Consider the following 20,564-nt stretch of genomic DNA (forward strand, 5'->3'; position numbering starts at 1 on the left):
GCATGAATACATCTGCAGGCATCCCTGGAGAGCAATCAGTTGTTGGCAAGGGGAGTCTACTCAACCCATCTGCATGGGCTATCAGGCCTCCAGGCCTATAGCTTAAACTGTAGCTGTACATTGCCAGCACCAATGCCCAGCGAAAAAGCCTCAGGGAGCATGTTTCCGAGATAGGCCTTCCAGCACCTAATAGGCCCAACAAAGGTTTGTGGTCGGTAGCTGCTTCAAATTTCTTCCCCCAGAGATACTGTCTGAATTTTGTGACACCAAACACAAGACCTTTTTCCAAGGCCTTTTTATCCAGTTGACTGTATTTCTTCTCAGCGGCTGGGAGGCTTCTTGATGCAAAGGATATCGGTTGCTCTTCTCCAGTAGGCTCTCTCTGCCAGGACCGCCCCCAGGCCATGAGGGGAAGCATCAGTGATCAACACCGTGGGTTTGGAGGGGTCATAATGGCCAAGACATGGGCGGATGCGACCAGCTCCTTGCTTTTGATGAATGCGCATGGCTCAACTGCCATGCAGCCCATTTTGTTCCAGTGGTAAGCAAGCCGTTCAATGGCTGCAGTACATCTGACAGGTTGGGGAGAAACTTTCTATAGAAGTTCACCAAACTCAAATATCTTTGCAACTCTTTCACATCTCGAAGTTTGGGAGCATTTCCTACTGCTTCAGTCTTGGCGGGATCGGGATGTAGCCAGGCAGCACTTATTATGGGGCCCAAGTACTGGACCTCAGGTAATAAAAACTTGCATTTTGCAAGTTTCAGCGTCAAGCTTGCCTCTTGCAAGGGCTCTCATACCTTGCAGACGTTTGCCCAATGTTCGTCGTCATTAGTGCCGGGTACCAAGATGTCATTGAAGTAAACTGCGACATGATCAAGACCTCGCAGGAGGTTTTCCATTTCCCATTGAAATATGGCTGGGGCGGGTGCAACCCTGAATGACCTCATGTATTGAAACAAGCCCTTTGAGTTATTGACAGTGACAAACTCCTGTGACTGTTCTTCCAGCTCAATCTGCTGGTAGGCGTCTTTTAAGTCTAGCTTTGTGAACCTTACTCCTCCCTGGAGCTTTGTTAACGTTTCCTCTATGCGTGGCAAGGAATACGTTTCCACAAGTGCTATGGGATTAAGTCAGCTTGAAATCGCCGCATATGTGCAGCTGCCCATCTTGTTTTAGCACTGGAACGATAGGTGCTGCCCATCTGGCCATCTTCACTGGTTGGACCATGCCTTGGTGGAGCAGTCTCTGCAATGATTCCTCAAACTTGTCTTTCAAAGCAAAAGGCATCTGCCAGGGCTTAAAGAATCTTGGTTCGGTGTCTGGCAGCACCAAGATGCGAGCCTGAACCCCACTGAACGTGCCTAAACCATCTGAAAACACCTCTTGAAAATAGCTTCTTCTGCAGACGACAGACAAAATAGATTCCGGCTTGCTGACTCCGAAGTGGAGTTCCGTAATCCAGCTTCTACCAAACGATGCTGGGCACTGCCGCTTTACCACAAACGGAGGTAGCTGTCTCTCCTCCTCCCAAAGCTTTACAGCGGCCGCAAACTTCCTGGCGAATGGTCATGTGTCTCCGCAAAAACTCCTCAGCTGTACGTCGGATCGTTCCAAGGCGGCCGACGGGACCAGTTGCGTGAACTTTGTTTCACTTATGGTTGAGACACTGGCGCCCGTATAAAGTTCCATCTGTAGTGGAACGCCATTAATGATTACTGCAATGCGCATTGGCGCCGGCCCAGATGTTTGAAGTGCCCAAAGGTTGTACGCTCCCGGTGTTTCACTCACTCCGGGTGCCCCAAGCACTTCATTCACGGTGTTCACATGCCTCGAATCTGCGTCCCGCGCCTGTCTGTTTACTAACTCGCCATCACTTTTGCATGCTCTTGCCAGATGCCCTCGTCGCCCGCATTTGTAGCAAACTGAGTTGACGTGTTGGCACTGGTGCGCTTGATGGGTACCACCGCAGCGGAAACACCCACATTCACGACACCCAGGTTGCACTACGTTTGTTGCCACCATGGCAATTTCGACTGTCAATTTGAGTGACTCCGACTGTGGCGTGGGGTGAGCGCTTAGCGTACGAGAATCCTTGTGAGCAGCCTCGATGGCCCATACCGTACTCATTGCAGCTTCCAGGTTTAAATTGGCTGTTTCCAGTAACCGCGTTTGCATTCGCATCTTGTCAATGCAACTGACAATTTGGTCTCGTAGCATGCGGTCTCGGAATAACCCAAATTTGCAGTTGTCGACCAGTCGACCAGATACGAAGTACTTGCTCACTGCCTCTCTGTCCTGCTTGTGTCGTGAGAAGAACTTGAACCTTGCTACCACTTCCGACACCTTTGGTGCATAGTGGTTGTTGCCCACGTGGGTTCGAATCTCATCCTCGTCGCCAGTTGTAGTGACTGGACCCGCAGCCATAGCGCACGGAAATGAAGCACAGTAGCCACTGTGAGGGGCATAGGCACACTGACCGCACAGGTCATGTGCTCTGCTTTTTATTGTACATTGCGTGTGCCCTGGTGGTGTCAGTTACCACACAAGCTTATCACTACTCATCTGGCTTGAGGTTAGGGAAGACGTGATCGTAACGCATTTTTAAATTTTTGTTATTTTACACCAATCTGTCCGGGGTTTGATTGTTGTGTTCATATAGGAGGTTCATACAGGCCGCCAATGGAATATGAACCTGGCAACGTTTAACGCTAGAACGTTATCTAGTGAGGCGAGTCTAGCAGTGCTATTGGAGGAATTAGAGGGCACTAAATGGGATATAATAGGGCTCAGTGAAGTTAGGAGGCCAAAAGAAGCATATACAGTGCTAAAAAGCGGGCACGTCCTGTGCTACAGGGGCTTAGCGGAGAGAAGAGAACTAGGAGTCGGATTCCTGATTAATAAGAATATAGCTGGTAACATACAGGAATTCTATAGCATTAACGAAAGGGTGGCAAGTCTTGTTGTGAAACTTAATATGAGGTACAAAATGAAGATTGTACAAGTCTACGCCCCTACATCCAGTCATGATGACCAGGAAGTCAAAAGCTTCTATGAAGACGTGGAATCGGCGATGGGTAGAGTGAAAACTAAATACACTATACTAATGGGCGACTTCAATGCCAAGGTAGGCAAGAAGCAGGCTGGAGACAAGGCAGTGGGGGATTATGGCATAGGCGCTAGGAATAGCAGGGGAGAGTTATTAGTAGAGTTTGCGGAACAGAATAATATGAGGATAACGAATACCTTCTTCCGCAAGCGGGATAGCCGAAAGTGGACGTGGAGGAGCCCGAACGGCGAGACTAGAAATGAAATAGACTTCATACTCTGCGGTAACCCTGGAATCATACAAGATGTGGACGTGCTCGGCAAAGTGCGCTGCAGTGACCACAGGATGGCAAGAACTCAAATTAGCCTAGACCTGAGGAGGGAACGGAAGAAACTAGTACATAAGAAGCCGATTAATGAGTTGGCGGTAAGAGGGAAAATAGAAGAATTCCAGATCAAGCTACAGAACAGGTATTCAGCTTTAACTCAGGAAGAGGACCTTAGTGTTGAAACAATGAACGACAATCTTGTGGGCCTCATTAAGGAGTGTGCAATGTAAGTCGGTGGTAACTCCATTAGGCAGGGTACCAGCAAACTATCGCAGGAGACGAAAGATATGATCAAGAAACGCCAATGTATGAAAGCCTCTAACCCTACAGCTAGAATAGAACTGGCATAACTTTCGAAGTTAATCAACAAGCGTAAGACAGCTGACATAAGGAAGTATAATATGGATAGAATTGAACATGCTCTCAGGAGCGGAGGAAGCCTAAAAACAGTGAAGAAGAAACTAGGAATCGGCAAGAATCAGATGTATGCGTTAAGAGACAAAGCTGGCAATATCATTACTAATATGGATGAGATAGTTCAAGTGGCTGAGGAGTTCTATAGAGATTTATACAGTACCAGTGGCACCCACGACGATAATGGAAAGGAAAATAGTATAGAGGAACTCGAAGTCCCAAAGGTAACGCCAGAAGAAGTAAAGAAAGCCTTGGGAGATATGCAAAGGGGGAAGGCAGCTGGGGAGGATCAGGTAACAGCAGATTTGTTGAAGGATAGTGGACAGATTGTTCTAGGGAAACTGGCCACCCTGTATACGCAATGCCTCATGACCTCGAGCGTACCGGTATCTTGGAAAAACGCTAACATAATCCTAATTCATAAGAAAGGAGACGCCAAAGGCTTGAAAAATTATAGACCGATCAGCTTACTGTCCGTTGCCTACAAACTATTTACTAAGGTAATCGCAAATAGAATCAGGAACACCTTAGACTTCTGTCAAGCAAAGGACCAGGCAGGATTCCGTAGAGGCTACTCAACAATAGATCATATTCACACTACCAATCAGGTAATAGAGAAATGTGTGGAATATAACCAACCCTTATATATAGCTTTCGTTGATTACGAGAAAGTGTTTGATTCTGTCGAAACCTCAGCAGTCATGGAGGCATTACGGAATCGGGGTGTAGACGAGCCGTATGCAAAAATACTGAAAGATATCTATAGCGGCTCCACAGCCACCATAGTCCTCCATAAAGCAAGCAACAAAATCCCAATAAAGAAAGGCGTCGGGCAGGGAGATACGATCTCTCCAATGCTATTCACAGCATGTTTACAGGAGGTATTCAGAGACCTGGATTGGGAAGAATTGGGGATAAAAGTTAATGGAGAGTACCTTAGTAACTTGCGATTCGCTGATGATATTGCCTTGCTTAGTAACTCAGGGGACCAATTGCAATGCATGCTCACTGACCTGGAGAGGCAAAGCAGAAGAGTGGGTCTAAAAATTAATCTGCAGAAAGTAATGTTTAACAGTCTCGGAAGACAACAGCAATTTACAATAGGCAGCGAGGCACTGGAAATCGTAAGGGAATACACCTACTTGGGGCAGTTAGTGACGGTGAATCCGGATCATGAGACGGAAATAAATAGGAGAATAAGAATGGGCTGGGGTGCGTTTGGCAGGCATTCTCAGATCATGAACAGCAGGTTGCCACTATCCCTCAAGAGAAAAGTATATAACAGCTGTGTCTTACCAGTATTCACCTACGGGGCAGAAACCTGGAGGCTTACGAAAAGAGTTTTACTCAAATTGAGGATGACGCAACGAGCTATGGAAAGAAGAATGATAGGTGTAACGTTAAGGGATAAGAAAAGAGCAGATTGGGTCAGGGAACAAACGCGAGGTAATGACATCTTAGTTGAAATCAAGAAAAAGAAATGGACATGGGCAGGACATGTAATGAGGAGGGAAGATAACCGATGGTCATTAAGGGTTACGGACTGGATTCCAAGGGAAGGGAAGCGTAGCAGGGGGCGGCAGAAAGTTAGGTGGGCGGATGAGATTAAGAAGTTTGCAGGGACGGCGTGGCCACAATTAGTACATGACCGGGGTTGTTGGAGAAATATGGGAGAGGCCTTTGCCCTGCAGTGGGCGTAACCAGGCTGATGATGATGATGATGATGATGACACCAATCTGCCTAGTTCCGGCTTAAAATGACCGAGAACTTATTAAATAAGGAGGAGAGAAACATGTTCTTGCTGCCTATGTCCTTGTCTCACTCTGAGCAGTTGATTGCTTTATTTGGGTGGTCAGGCATGAGCTTGTGAAAGGAGCTTTGCTTGTCTCTAGTAAGTGTTATCATCATTTCTCCTTTTTTGTAGTATCCTACTTTACTGGTTAATATGCATCGTAACCTTTATTGATTGCCTGCCTTTTGTGCCTTAAAGATTGTATGGACACACATATGTTTAAAGCTGAAGAAATTCTTCCACACTCATCTTACACATAAAAGCCATAGCAAGTAGGAACGAGTGTGGTGAATTGGGGGATCCGAGAGGATTGATTTATTGTTAGTCACAACCACCCAAAGCCAACAGATAATGAAGCCAGAAGGGGGAAATTAACTGATTTGATTAAGTGAAATGGTGGAAGGTTAGGAAGATGTTATGAAGTATTTTAATTTTATGCTAAAGGTTGTCTTGAAGTGCTGCCCTGGTGTCATCCATATTATCGTGACGTCAAGACACCGAGCAAAATTTCCTGATCTTGTGTAGCAACATGGCTAGGCATGGTGACATTAGTCGTAGGCAGGAATGCATGCATGTCGTCTAGCTGCACTTGTGTGCATACTCCACACTGATTGCAGGTTATCAGGATTTTATGAAAATTATTGTAAAGTCTTTTTGAGGGCACTTACCAGTATCTTTTCTAGGATTTAGAGGGCCTTCAGTGAGGAAGTGTAGCAAACAAAGGAACACCTGCTGTAGAAAACAAAGCTGTGTTTTGTTGCACTTCTCTGTAGCCCTCAAATTTCACAATGGCATTTTCAAAGGCATTGAAAGTACCTGAATTCTACAAAGGGTACGTGTATAAAATCTTTTATTTAACATCTGCAAGTTGAGAAAATTCACTCAGCTGCTCATTAATGCTAGTTGGGGATGGTCAAGATGATTATTGGTAGTGGTCCACTCATCAGATCCTTTTCATGTAGCCTCTCTGTGTGTAAAAGAACTGCAGATCCAATGCAGTGTTGGAATTAATATAGTTCCCATTTATAAAGACACTTTTCACATTCTGTTCGTGTGCCTCTCCCTGACGACCTCTGGAATGTCTTTACAAGTGCTGCCTAAAGAACCTTTTACACACGTTGCACTCATCATTTTTTGCACACATTATAAACACATGCTTGCGTATCATTTCAAGGCCATTGCAATGTTTTTCCAAGGTCGCACTTGTTTTTCAATGTCATAGTGTCTTCGAAGTTGAAACTCGCACACTTTAAACATAAGTTTATTTGCACATCTTATGTATGTGTACGTACCAACTACTATACTCCTCTGCTTCACGGCTTGAGATCACTGCTGCTTTGCTTCTCCTTGTGCGACTTCTGCAATGCTCGGCCTTTTTTTTTTTGCCTGAATCACCTTTCTGGAGCAACGCCTGGGTTTCAACTGGTGCAGCCCCTCTCACAGGGGGGCATGCTCTGATGCTTGGAAGTGGGTGCATGCCAATCTGGCAAACCACTATCCACTTATCTTGACGCACTGTGGTTCTCCTCCTCCTCCGACTTGTGCCTCTTCTCTTGCCCATGCTCTACAAGTCTGACCACCACCTCACCGCACCACCTAGGCAAGAAACCAAACAGCCAGCAAAACTAGTCAAAGAAAGCTTTGCTTTAAAAAATACTGCTCTCTGTTAACAACTGTGTTTTGTCTTTAACCTTTCAGACAGAATGTTGCTGTTGTCCTTGAAAATGTTTTGCCAAAGCCTTGGAAGTTAACAACCCTTGAAATTTTTTCTATAGAACTGCTACAAACCCTGGCAACACAATGGAGGGTCCGAGCGACTTCTTGACTAATCTGAAGCTTGTGGAGGAGGGAGCTGCTATACATTGATATTATGGCTTTGTCGTGGCAGGCAGATGGGTCAGGAAGTGATCTGCAAGCATTGTGTTTTATATTTGGCACTAAGCACCCGAACACTGCGGCAATGTTCTCCACCAGTTTTCATGGCCTCAAAGATTGCAGCGTTCTGCTATTGAAACAATGTCATGCTTGGTTTTTATTCATTTCTGTAATAGTTCCTGAGCCAAAGGAATTATGGAGGGAAGTAGTTACATTTGATTTAATATTTTAGTGTACAATATTAGCTAGCACAATGCTGTAGCATTGCTATATATAAAATATCATTCCCTTAGTCTACAATGTTTGCTAAAGCAGAATGAAACGAACTGCGACACAGGGAAGATTGTTCCAGTTGAAGAATTTTCCAGGGATTCACTGCATGATTTTTGTTGATATTTTGCAACGTTTTCTCTATGACTAATGGTTGTCTTGACCATGAAAAGGTGGACTGGCATAGAGACAAGGAATATGGTAAGGAATATTGTAGAAAGATCTTTAGTGTGAAGCAAGAGATGGAAGCTGCAGTAAGGTTTTCATGGTGGTTGTACTTGTGTGACAGCCTGGAATCTTGAAAGTTCTTGAAGGTCTGGCTTTTGGTGTCCTGCAATGCTTCTTTGGACGAGTTTAATGCTGCAGTTGAGCCTGTATGCACTAGAAAGGGACTGAACTGAATTTAGATTGCCAAGGTGTGCATAATTCAAAGCATCTGTTAGTCACTTTGTGAGGACATTACTTGGGACCCTCCTGTTCACTTGCTGCAGGCTGGTGTTTGAGAGCACTGGGCAGAGTTTGAGCGGCTCTGTGGTGCACATTGACGGCCGTGTGGTGCTGCGGGTGTCAAGCTCCGAGTGGGGCATTCGGCGGCAACTAGTCAGTGCTACGGATCGCAGTGCAGCTGCAGCCGTGGCATGTGTGCTGGCCAGGCGCTGCCTCGAGGCTGGCCTCCTCTGCGTGCAAGTGCCCTCTGCTGACGAGCAAGGTTCCTCTTCCCTGCGGGTGTGTGCTCTCTACTACATTGAACTTTATACTTCTCGCAAAGCCTCATTTTTGTTCACATTGAGGTACAGTAAAAGCTCGTTAATTCGAATTCTGCAGAGCTGCTACAAAACTTCGAATTATAAAAAATTCGAACTAATGCAAGTCACAGAAAATAATAGCTTGGTTAACGCACTTATATAGTCTGACGTGGCGTGAGCATGTGTGCACACACGTTATGTCACGTTGGCGTGTGTAACCGCGTCTATCCTTCGAATCATTGGTGCAGCGAACGTTACCAGACGTGACCAGCGGGGTCCGACGTGCCCGACGTCGAGATGGCCCTTGCTCCACCTGCGTGTTCGTGGTGCCGACTGGCGCGGAGAAAAAAGAAAGTTGCAGTTTCGCCCGAAAAGCAAAAATTCAATTGTGATAGCACATTAGCAGGTAGCAATACGAAGTAAGCATAGTAATTTTATCGGCTGTATTAACTTGTAAACATTCACTTACTAAATAAATTAACGAGTATGGTGTCACGTGCACACAGGTAAACATGAACACATCTCGCTCGATGACCGCGTAAACTCGCAGTAAAATGCTTGAGTGAGGAATCGCAGCAGCAGCAAGCCAACTGACCTTCGTACAGCTTTCGCTTCAATGCGAATGAAACGTAGAAAGTGCACCGCATACGAAGCTACCGGCACTACGCGCACTCTGCAGACATAGCAGATCACTTTGAAGATGAGGCCCACGCGGGCGCGCACTTTGGCCATGTCGCCGATACCGTTCAAGGTACGGTGCCCGCATGGCCACGCCGTAAGCAGCAGCCACCGGGAACGTCCCCTTCTCTCCCTCTGCCTCAACCCCGTGCCTCTCGTGCGACAGGAGAGGGCGCGCATCCGCCTCGCCTTCCTTGCTCGCGCATATGAGATTGAGCCATGTACATTGGCTCAGCCTCGCACGCTTTCGCTCCCATATACAGCATATGGCACACGGCGACGGCACCCTTGAGCTTTGTACGGAACCTCACGGGAGAGAAGCAACCTGCAACAGAAACGTTGGCCATGCCTGGCCAGGCACAAACGCGTGCCTCTGCAGTCGGGCCTAAACAAAGGGCCACAGATGGAAAAAGCAAAGCCGCGCAGTCCGCACGGCGACGCTAGCATGCTCCCGCACATAGCACTCTCCCCATCCATGATAGTGCCAAGTTCGAATTTATTGTTGGCAGTACAGATTTCAGTGTGAATTAGCGGGATGTGTTACATATTGCTTTCAATACATTGCTGAACGGACTGCGGAGTCTATTTCGATTAAAATTTCGTATTAACAAGTTGTGATTTAACGAGATTTTACTTTGCGAGGTTGAAAGCAAAATTAAGACCAAACCTTCATGCTTTCTTTTATTGTTCTTGTATTGCACTGGGCTCAAGCATATGCCACTAAAATCCTTGACGTCATGGCTAAATGGCGTGGGCGAAGTGAAGTGGCCTTGCCACCCTTCTTTTGCGTCTTTCCTGGCTTTACTTTGAGGTAAGGCTACTTTCTTGGTATTGTGGAAGTTTATTGATACAGCTCAACATATTTCTTGTTTTAGGGTGCCTTTGTGTTGCTGCACGCATCTTAATCTGCATTTTCAGCAGGAAGCGACTGCAGTAGTGCAGCTTAAAGGATTTCAAAGCACAGTAGTTGAGCAGGAAACACTGAGAAGCAACAAGAGGCAGCACTTCAATCATAAATAAAGCACCACAGCCTCAGTTATGTATAGGAACAAGTGTAAATTAGCTGAAGGCCCCAAATAATCGTCACCACGTACCCGAGCACACGAGGGTTGGACCCTCTCGCGTGTAACCGTGCACGGCTTAGCCTTGTCTGGGGAAGGGGGGATCCTGGGGGTTGAGACGATGCTGGGTGTTTGTACCTTTAAAGGCCCCCCGGTGGAGGCAACAAACCTCTCCAGCCTCGGCTTCACATAGACGGCACCTCCAGACTGACCCACCTGGAGGAAATTGGCAGTCGCCTTTTCCTGTCCTCTTCTCCAATCTGCGTCTTTCTCTCCCACTTTTTCATCTTTCCTGTCTCTTTTTCACTTCTTCATAATTTCGAATTTCCTGGCGGCAAGGGTTAACCGAGTTTAATGTATCCAGCCTTGGGTATATTCATTAGGTTATAGTGGCGGTATAAAGCTGGCGCCTGCAAATTTTTCGGAACCTGCAACGTCCCCTTGTTGGGCTCGGTGGTGGGTGGCTACCACCGCCGCCGAAATTTGAAACCATGTTATGGCAGAACCTTTCGCCCGCCTTCCAGATCGGCCCTCGAAGCGAGGTCGCACCGAAGTACCTTTCGATTTCACATTCAAAGTAAATCCAGACACATTTCTGCATTATCATGTCATGCACAGCAAAGGAACCACCCCAATGCAACAACTCTCCCCTTTCTTAGTGGCAAAATGCCTCAAAGAAAAAATTGGAGATGACTACAAAGCTTCTAAAATGACAAGTGAAGACGTTCTCCTGGAACTTAAAAAGAAAGAACAATTGGAAAAGATGTCCGATCTCACCAGCATTGGTGACATTAAAGTGACGATCTTGCCACATCAATCACTAAATACATGCAGGGGCATGATCTCTGAAGAAGATTTCCTTAACTTAAGCGATGAAGAACTGTTCGAGGGTTTCCCAGAGCAAAACGTAATCAAAGTGCAGAGAATACCAATCGGGAAAAACGATGAACAAATCCCAACCAAACATGTGATACTTACTTTTAGCACAAGCATTCTTCCCAGTTCACTCGAAGCAGGGTATGTAAAAATCAACGTCAGGCCATACATGCCGAACCCAAGATGGTGCTTTAAGTGCCAAAAGTTCGGGCATGCATCACAATCGTGTAGAGGAAAGGCAACATGCGCAAAATGTAGCGTCAATGATCACCCTTCGGACAACTGCAATGCTCCTCCACGTTGCCCAAACTGCAAAGGAGATCATGCCGCTTATTCGCGTTCTTGTCCCCTTTGGCGGAAAGAGAAAGAAATAATTGCACTCACATTGAAAGAGAAAATCTCCTTCTGTGAAGCAAGGAAGAAACTATCTCACCTACCTCAAATGAGTTATGCCAGTGTGGCGCTACAGGGTGCAGCACCACATCGGTCTCAGGGGTCTACAGGGGTCACAGCTAGTGGACCCGTAGTACCTCCATCCGCCCCCTTGGTGGCAGCGGTCAGTGCTGCGCCATCGTCAGCTAAGGCGGGCCCTCAGTCTGCTGTGTCGCAGGGCCCAAGACTTAATCAAACTCTGAGGCCCGAGACGAGCGTCTCACGATTTCAGAGCCTCGTTCGATCCTCCAGCGCCTCAAAGAAGGCTATGGAGGTCGACCCAAAAACCACGGCATCGTCGACGCCAAGGGACCAGCGCTCCTTGGAGCGCACTAAAAAAGACAAACATCTCGTAACTGCGCCATCAAAGGGTCAGGTAACCTGAACAGTTACTGCCCTTGTTTAAACTAGCTATCTTATCATTACATGTCACCTATAAATTTCTAAAACACACACATATAAGTGAACCGTTCTAATTGTTTGACAATGGCTTTCATTATCCATTGGAACTGTAGAGGTCTGCTACATAATTTAGGTGACATAAAAGACATAATAAATAAGTTCTCACCAGTGGCAATCTGCCTTCAAGAAACAAACCTAGGCCCCAAGAACATTCAAATCCTTAAAGGTTTTACCGTTGTCCGAAAGGACCGCGAACACTCTAGCCGTCTGTCAGGAGGAGTTGCCATAGTCGTCCAGGGCGGCACCCCTACACGACATGTTCAGCTGAATACTTCTTCTGAGGCTGTTGCCGTGACCATTCTATCGCATAAAACCATCACCATCTGTTTACTTTACATACCACCCCATATACATTTTACTACAAGACAATTGGAAAATCTAATACACCAGTTACCGGAGCATTTTGTTTTAGTAGATTTTAATGCCCATTGTATCCTCTGGGGCAGCGATACAACAGACCAAAGAGGGCAAGTAATCAACGATTTTATTTTGTCTAACAGCATATGTCTTTTAAACTTGGGTTCACCAATGTATTTTTCACCAAGCTCACGCAAATTCAGCTGTCTCGATTTAGTCTTCTGCTCACCGTCTATCTTTAGTCATTTTAAGTGGGAAGTCCTTAACACTTCATATGGAAGTGATCATTTGCCGGCATTTATCAAGCTATCATCCACATTACCTACCATAAACTCTAAGCCACGTCGCTGGAAAATACATCTTGCCGACTGGCCGCTTTTTGTGAAACACGCAAAACTCGAAGTCTTTTCAAACGAACTCAGTGTAAATGAAATCAATGAAAAGTTCACTGCGATTTTAATTTCAGCGGCAGAAAAGACAATACCACAAATATCCAGCCTTCTGTGCAAAAAAATCTACCCCTGGTGGACTCCTGAGTGCACAGAAGCAAACAAGCTTCAAAATAGGGCCTGGGTCATGTTACGAAGACACCCCACCTGTACCAACCTCTTACGCTTCAAGCAGGCCAAACCCAAAGCACGATTTATCAGAAGGCAGGCAGAAAAATCATCGTGGCAAAAATATATATCATCCATAAACTGTTCAGTCACGTCTAAACGCATGTGGGAACAGGTTGGAAAGTTTTGGGGAGATTACTCATCCTACACAATACCTTTACTTACAAGCCCAGACACACAAACAACAATACAAGAAGAGGCAGATATACTTGGCGAACATTTCCGTGATGTATCCAGTTCATTGCATTATACAAAGGAATTTCTAAAGTACAAACAGTCTGCTGAAAAACAGAGGCTGCCCACTACTGGGGCATGAAATGAACCGTACAATTCCCCCCTCACACAACAGGAAATAAACAGTTCTTTCTGCGGTGAAAAACATAGCGCCAGGTCACGACTGTGTTCACTACGCCATGCTGGCTCATCTATCTCAAGCATCTGTAGAAGCTGTCCTTAAATTTTTCAACTTAATCTGGGAATTTGGTTTAATGCCGGAAGAGTGGAAAAAGGCAGTAGTTGTTCCATTTCTAAAAGCTGGTAAATCCCCAACATCCGCAAGCAGCTATAGACCTATTGCCCTCACAAGCTGTTTGGCAAAATCATATGAAAGCATTATCAATATAAGGCTCTCATTTGTTTTAGAATCAAGAAACCTTATTGACCCCCACCAGTGTGGATATAAAAAGGGTTGGTCAACTACTGACCATCTTGTCCGTCTAGTACATGAAATTAGATAAGAATTTCTACACAAACAGCACTGCAGTCTTGCAGTCTTGCAGTGTTCTTTGATTTAGAAAAAGCCTATAATACCACATGGAGATATGGAATTTTAAGAGACTTGGCTGACCTCGACATCCAGGGTAAAATGCTTAACTGCCTACCTCATTTTATGTATCATAGAACATTTCAGGTACGTCTGGGCTCAATACAATCTCGTACATTTAAACAGGAAAATGGTGTTCCACAAGGCTGTGTTCTCAGCACGACACTGTTTATAGTAAAAATGAACTCAGTCAATAAGATCATACCGTCGTCTCTTATGCACACGTAGACAATCTCCAAGTGGCTTGTCACGCCTCAAATCTGCGAATCTGTGAAAGGCAGCTTCAACTCACAATAAATAAACTTACACAATGGGCTAACAAAAAAGGTTTCCGTTTCTCCACTCAGAAAACACTCACTGTTTTGTTCTCTCAGAAACGAGGACTACACAGCGATCCAGCGCTAAAATTGAAGTGACGTCATACTGCCGGTGAAACAATACCATAAGTTTTTAGGAGTAACTTTTGACACCAAACTAAACTTCCTAGCCCACATTAAAACACTAAAAATTAAAGCAAGTAAAGCTCTAAATATCCTTAAAGTTTTATCTCATAAGCACTGGGGTTCCGACCGAACCTGTCTTTTACGTATTTACCGGTCTCTTGTGTGTAGCCTTTTAGACTACGGCTCCGTGGTTTATGGCTCAGCCAGACAGCCTTACACCCAACAACTTGATCCTGTACATAACCTTGGACTGCGACTGGGAAGTGGTGCCTACAGAACTTCACCTATTCAAAGTTTATATGTCGAGCGTAATGAACCTTCCTTACAGCAGCGCAGAGCATTACTCACCTTTTCCTACGCACTCAGAATTCAGTCATCACCGCAGCACATATGCTACAACATCCTCACACAATGCAACTCATGCTTACACTAGACAAATAAACCGAACATGATTAGGCCATTTGTCCTACGGTATGTGCAATACTGGCGGGATTATGACATTCCCCACGAAGTCCTCCAGGTTGCCAAGAAATCACAACGCTTGGCCCCGTGGTACGATTTCACACATTTGTGCGACTGGACATTAACACATTTAAAGAAAAGAGACACTCCACACGAACACATCATACAAGCATTCCATGCTCTTAAGGACAAATATCAAAATCACATGGAATTCTACACTGATGGCTCCAAAACAAAAAAACACGTGGGTGTGGGGGCTGTAACAGAAAATTGGGAAAGAAGTATTCGTCTACCAAAACATGCCTCTGTTTTCACTGCTGAAGTTTATGCGGTATGGTTTGTAGTTAAAAAGATTATTACTGGCAAGTACAAAAACACAGTCATATAAACTGATTCGTTAAGTAGACTGAGGGCTCTAAGTCTGAAATCTGAGTATGAACCCCTGTTAGGAGACATACTAAACATGGTTGCGCTTAACAAATACGGAAGATCAATCCACTTTTGCTGGGTACCAAGTCATGTTGAGATACTGGGTAACGAAGCTGCAGATAGATGTGCATCGATGGCAGCGCACAAAGACGTAATAAACACAACACTTCCATATAAAGATAGTATCCGTGCCCTTAAAGGGACACTAAAGGTTACCAGAGACTCAAGTTAAAGTGGTAGAGCAATGTTCTAGAACGTCTAAGGCGTCAATATAATCGCGAACAGAGCTTTAGTAACCGAGAAATTGAGGTAAATGCCTGACACGATTTGAGACCCCCCAGCGACATTCTGGTACTAACCCGATGACGAAAGCACTCCTCATAATTTGTGTTACTAATACTCAACTACTCGTATTAAAAATATCATGTCATTCGATTATAAGACGAAAAAAATGCTACTTGTCTGCGTCTATTCGATTCTAAGAAAAAATAACATTTTGACGTTACCCTTCAGTAATATGGGTGTTTGAAAGGTTTCGTTTTCGCTCGACTCTGCGCCGCGCACGCTTTGGAGTTTCAGTACTTTCGTTATCGCGTCGTGCTGTAAGGGTTTTGCTGGCTCGCGAAACTTTCATTTGGAACAAGCAGCGAGATTGCCATGTCCATGTGATGCCGTGGGAAGCCCTCGTTGCTTTCCCGCTCCGCAGAGCCGGTGTCGAGGCCGCCGTCGTAGTATGCAACGACGCCGGCAGCGCGAGCCCTCAGCAGCAGGTTGCGCTCGTCAGTGCTCAAATCGCTGAAGTTGAGCCCACCATCGCGAGCCAATCTGTCGGTGTCAGGGTCCATTGCGACGAGCGTTGAAGTTTGTGTCATAGAATGAAGTACCAGCTTATGGGTGTCTTGCGCTGGAGTTTGAGGTATAGTAGCGGCGCCTGGTGGCGATGCGGGAAAGGACATGCGGGTCGTACCAGCTTGGGTCGTATTGAGCCCCGGCTGTGGCGAAGCACGTTTCTAGGCAGAGTTTTGCGTCGATTCGCACTTTTTTATGCCCTGTTGCGAGTGCGAAAAGGCTCGTCACTTCTCACAGACCATGCCAACCATGCTGCGAGCTCGCCGCAGCCTATAGTTTAACGAAAACGGACTCTCCGTGTGCCGTGGGATGTAATGCTGGGAGCAGAAGGAATTGATGATGCTGATCCGGAGAGACCTAGCCCAGCCTCGAAAAGGCGTCACCGTCATTACTTCTGCGTCGTGGGCTGCCATGAACAAGAAGGCCTGAATCCCAACATCAGATTCTACCGTTTTCCTTCAAGGCCTCACGAAGTGGAGCGTCGGGCGTGCTGCATAGCTGCAGTTCGTCGCGCTGAGTAAGCGAAACTTCGTGCCATGCTGACTGCTTCGCCTGTCTTGAAGCTTCCTTGATTATCTGCGTTCGAAATTTCGGTCTTTTGCACTTACAGTCCCGACAGCAGACCGACATAGCAGCAGGCATAATTCACGATTCGAGACCCGGCCACAGCGACAATCAACAATTCGACCGATGCGAAGTGGTGAAGTGACCAGGTGTGTGCAAATGAGCACAAATGGTCAGGCTCATTCGATGACAATTCACTACTCCACTACGAGCAGCAGAGGTTAAGAGCACTGTGTGTGTCCCTTTGTGTCTTCTCTTGTCCCGTCTTTGAATTGCGCTACCATACTCCCCTTGAAGATGCATTACCAACAAGCCCACATTGCAACCCTCGTGAACTTTAAGAGAGTTAAATGCGCTCATCCTTGATCTCAAGCCAGCACGTTGAGGTGGCACAGCAAGGCAGTATTGATTGCAGCGCATCGATGTTCGAGCGCTGTCATTAAAAGCTACAGCAAGCGAGCAGCGCACAAGCTCGTGCTACAGCGCGATTCGCACGCACGTGCGAGCTCATATCCATTGCATCAGTTTAGCGGCATGCAGTCAACAAAGATTGCAGGAGGCCCGCCGTTTGGTGGCATGTCGAAAGACCGCTGCCGTCGTGGCGCGTACGATCGTGCGCTCGAGCAGTTCGTGCATCGCGGCACGTACCGTCGTGTGCTCGAGCAGTTCCGTACACATGATGTCTGCTTATCGCTGCTGTGAGTTCATTTATAGCACGCATTTCCTCGCATTTGTGCGCCTGAATCTAGCAGCTAGCGTGCAAACCTTACCTGTAGTTCCACTTCGTACGCGACTCGCTTCACTTGCGATTGGCACCGTGCTAAAACTTCGCTGCCTAATTCTTGAACGGTGTACACGTATTCGGCACTGCATAATTTCTTGCCTTTACGCAGTGTGCCACCCCTGAAAAAATCTTCGGCGCCCGATATACGCAGCAGGCCGTGCTACAACACAACCGAAAGTGGCTGGTCCATATTGTAAACATGCTTTCCGAAGCAGACGACCGAGCTTGGTACGACCCATTTTAGGACAGAGGGCGCTTTTTACCACCTTTCTCGCAGCGCCCCCTGGGCAATGCAAGAGCCCCATGGTCGCGCGTTTCTCCTTCCGCTAGCCACCATACTCCCGCTTTCGCTCTGCTGTCGGCTCTGTCTTGGCTCTGTTTCTGGCCGCGCGTTTGCGTTTTGTGCAGAAAAACCGTAGTGCCGTCTGCAGACGCCGTTCTACTCACCGATGGCGCAACGTCACTATGAGACCATGATGTCAGTACTTCTCGATCGGAGGGCGGGCGATTTGAACTGCGCTACAGGTACACGGACGCTTCAGAACGCATTTTCTCTTAAAATAAGTCTCTCCTTGGCACGAAACAAGCGTTTCGAGGTTTCTGGGATGGTATTTCAACAGTCCACGTTGACTTAATAGTAACCTTTAGTGTGCCTTTAAGAAGGCCTTGACATCAAAGTGGCAACACGAATGGGACCATTGTACCGAAAACAAGTTACATCTCACTAAACCCGTACTTGGTGAGTGGAAGTCGTGCAACCACCAGGAGCGCTTCTTTGAAGTAGTTCTATGCCGACTACGCATTGGGCACACACACCTCACACACAATTATCTACTTACAAAAGAAGACGTGCCGACATGTGAGAAATGCCAAGAACAACTAACAATCATGCATATATTACTCACATGCCCACACACTAAAGTACAAAGACGAAACCTTTTGCACAACCTATATCAAATACACATACCTTTACATCCTGCTTTAATTTTAGGAGATGATTCGATAGTCCCATTACCTGACCTGCGTAAATTCCTAGACGACACTGGCTTTTTACACAAAATATAGATTAACACAGCCTTTCTTCTCTTAAATAGCATTATAACACACCTCGTGTTTCGCGCAGCATAGCCTTAGCCGCTTTTGCGCCACTAAACCATATTTAACTAACTAACAAACCAAATAATCGTAGGGAGCAAGCCATAAGAAAGCAATCTTTAGCAGTTGCATTAACAGGAATAGCAAGCGTGATATCATTACGTACAAAACAAGATATAAACTAAGAAAACAAATCTACAGGAAAAATTGGCTATTGCAAAAACCCTAATCCTTGTGATGCACTGTGACTGGCAGGATGCATGCCTTCTTCATTCTTCAAGCTTGGTAGCCACTTGATTCCACCATTGCAACATACGGTAAGTTTTTTTAACATGAGGTAACAGCAGGAAAATCTGCCCTGTGTTGCAAGATTTCAAATTAAATCAAATCAGTTTATTCAAACATATTGAGATGCTTTCATCCTTCAAGGCCATCCTTCAAGGCCATAAAGCTTTGTAGGTACTTGATGTTCGCTAAAGAAAATGTTGTCACACCTTCCTGAGTGCCCTAACTTTGCTGCAAAAGAGTGGGACCACAAACACAGTGTCCAAGACACGTTTATCCTTAATGCTACAACTGGGTACATGCTTCAATATGTGAGCAATTCTGAGCACTCGCTCAGCACTCAGCTCACACTTACTCGTTCAGCACAGTGTTGTATGACTGAGTCACCAGATCATTTTCCTTCCTGCAAAGGCTGTTTATGAAATTTCTTTATTAAAAAGGTAAATTCTGGAATTTTGTGGGCCAAAATCAGCTATAGCGGATACAACTCAAGTCTGCTGTGAAGCCCCACCCACACTCTCATAATCGTTAGCCACTGTTCCTCCGCAAGGCTGCAAATAGTTTGTACTTCAAACTTTCTTTGTAACCTAAATAAGCTGGTAACCACAAAAATAAAATTCTGAGCGTGCAATTTTATGCATTTTAACTCATCTATTATAGTGGAATGGTGAAAGCCTAAATGTTTATTGAACTCAAATAAAACACTTGCTTCGCTGCAACTACTTACTGTCAAATTTCACTTCAGTTCGCATTGACGTTTGATGAGTAAAACGGACTCAGCAGTGAAATGAACTGTATCGTGGACTTTTGAAGAGTAAAATGCTCAGACTTCATACACTTTGTCCATGTCTGTTGCACACCTTATCGCTTCCGCTGATGAAAAGTCTCTTCAAGAACAGCAGACGATCCGTAGGCACTCCGGAGGTATCAATTACAATGCCATTTTGAAAAAGTCACATGATGACGACTTCGTTTGCTTCTGTGATTGGTTAGCGGAGTAACACAAACCTGCGTGGTCCGTGTGCCTTGGTTGCCAACTGCTGTTTTGTTTAGTTGTATATTACTATGTGATTATGAGGCAGGCCGTATTGGAGGGCTTCGTAATAATTTTGGCCACCTGAGGTTCTTTAGTGGGTCCTTAAATTTAAATACAGTAAAACCTCCTTAAACTGTACCTGCTTAAACAGTAGTTTCGTTTTAAACCTAGTAAAGTCAAATCCCCGACTCAGTGGCCATTGAACATAATGTGTTTTGTATCCGCATAAACCGTACCAGCTTATTGCGTACGTATTGGTTAACACGTAGTGTTTCCACTTTTCGTCGCTCAAACACAGCGGTAGGTCATTTCCATTGGGCAACCCGGTAGAACAACAAGGCTCAGAGATCGGAACAACGGCCTCCAAGCGCCCTGTGTGTTTGTGTGTGAAGCCACATTAACATCATTTCAGTGCCGTGCCAGAGAGCGTTGTGGCGTCGTGCAGGCAAGGACTCGCGTTATTGCCAATTCTCGGATAAAAAAAAGACACCGGGTGCTCAGCATAGAAGAAAAATTAGACATTGTTCATGGTGTTGAAAGTGACACGAAGAAGTTGGTGCTGGCACGCGACATGCGTCTACTGTTGACTACAGTGTGTGGCATGTGGAATGCGAAGAAGTTGCTCAGCAGCGCTGCTGTGACCACGAAGAGATGTCAGCTGTGAGGTTTGACTTTTCGCCATCATTGCCTCTGTTGTTGCCGAAGTGTCAACTAGCGACAGTGATGAGGATGACATGGAAAGTGACAGCACGGGTGATTCAGGCCCGACAGCGGCAGAGGCTGCGCGTTACGCCAGCCTCATTAATGCAGTCACAGCGACGAGAAGAGCACCCCG

The 20,564-nt window shown here is 45.9% G+C and overlaps 1 protein-coding gene across 2 annotated transcripts in view; it reads left to right on the forward strand.

Annotated features, from left to right (window-relative positions):
* Window positions 1-20,564, forward strand: part of mRpL18 (mitochondrial ribosomal protein L18) — a 53,819-nt gene that overhangs the window by 10,085 nt on the left and 23,170 nt on the right. For both annotated transcript variants that reach the window (XM_065442963.2, XM_065442961.2), the window contains one exon: window positions 8,222-8,456. In XM_065442963.2, the coding sequence (XP_065299035.1) occupies window positions 8,222-8,456 (235 nt within the window). The remainder of the gene's footprint in view (window positions 1-8,221; window positions 8,457-20,564) is intronic.

Source organism: Dermacentor albipictus, chromosome 2 (assembly GCF_038994185.2).
Source record: "Dermacentor albipictus isolate Rhodes 1998 colony chromosome 2, USDA_Dalb.pri_finalv2, whole genome shotgun sequence".
In the NCBI taxonomy this organism is placed as follows: Eukaryota; Metazoa; Arthropoda; class Arachnida; order Ixodida; family Ixodidae; genus Dermacentor; species Dermacentor albipictus.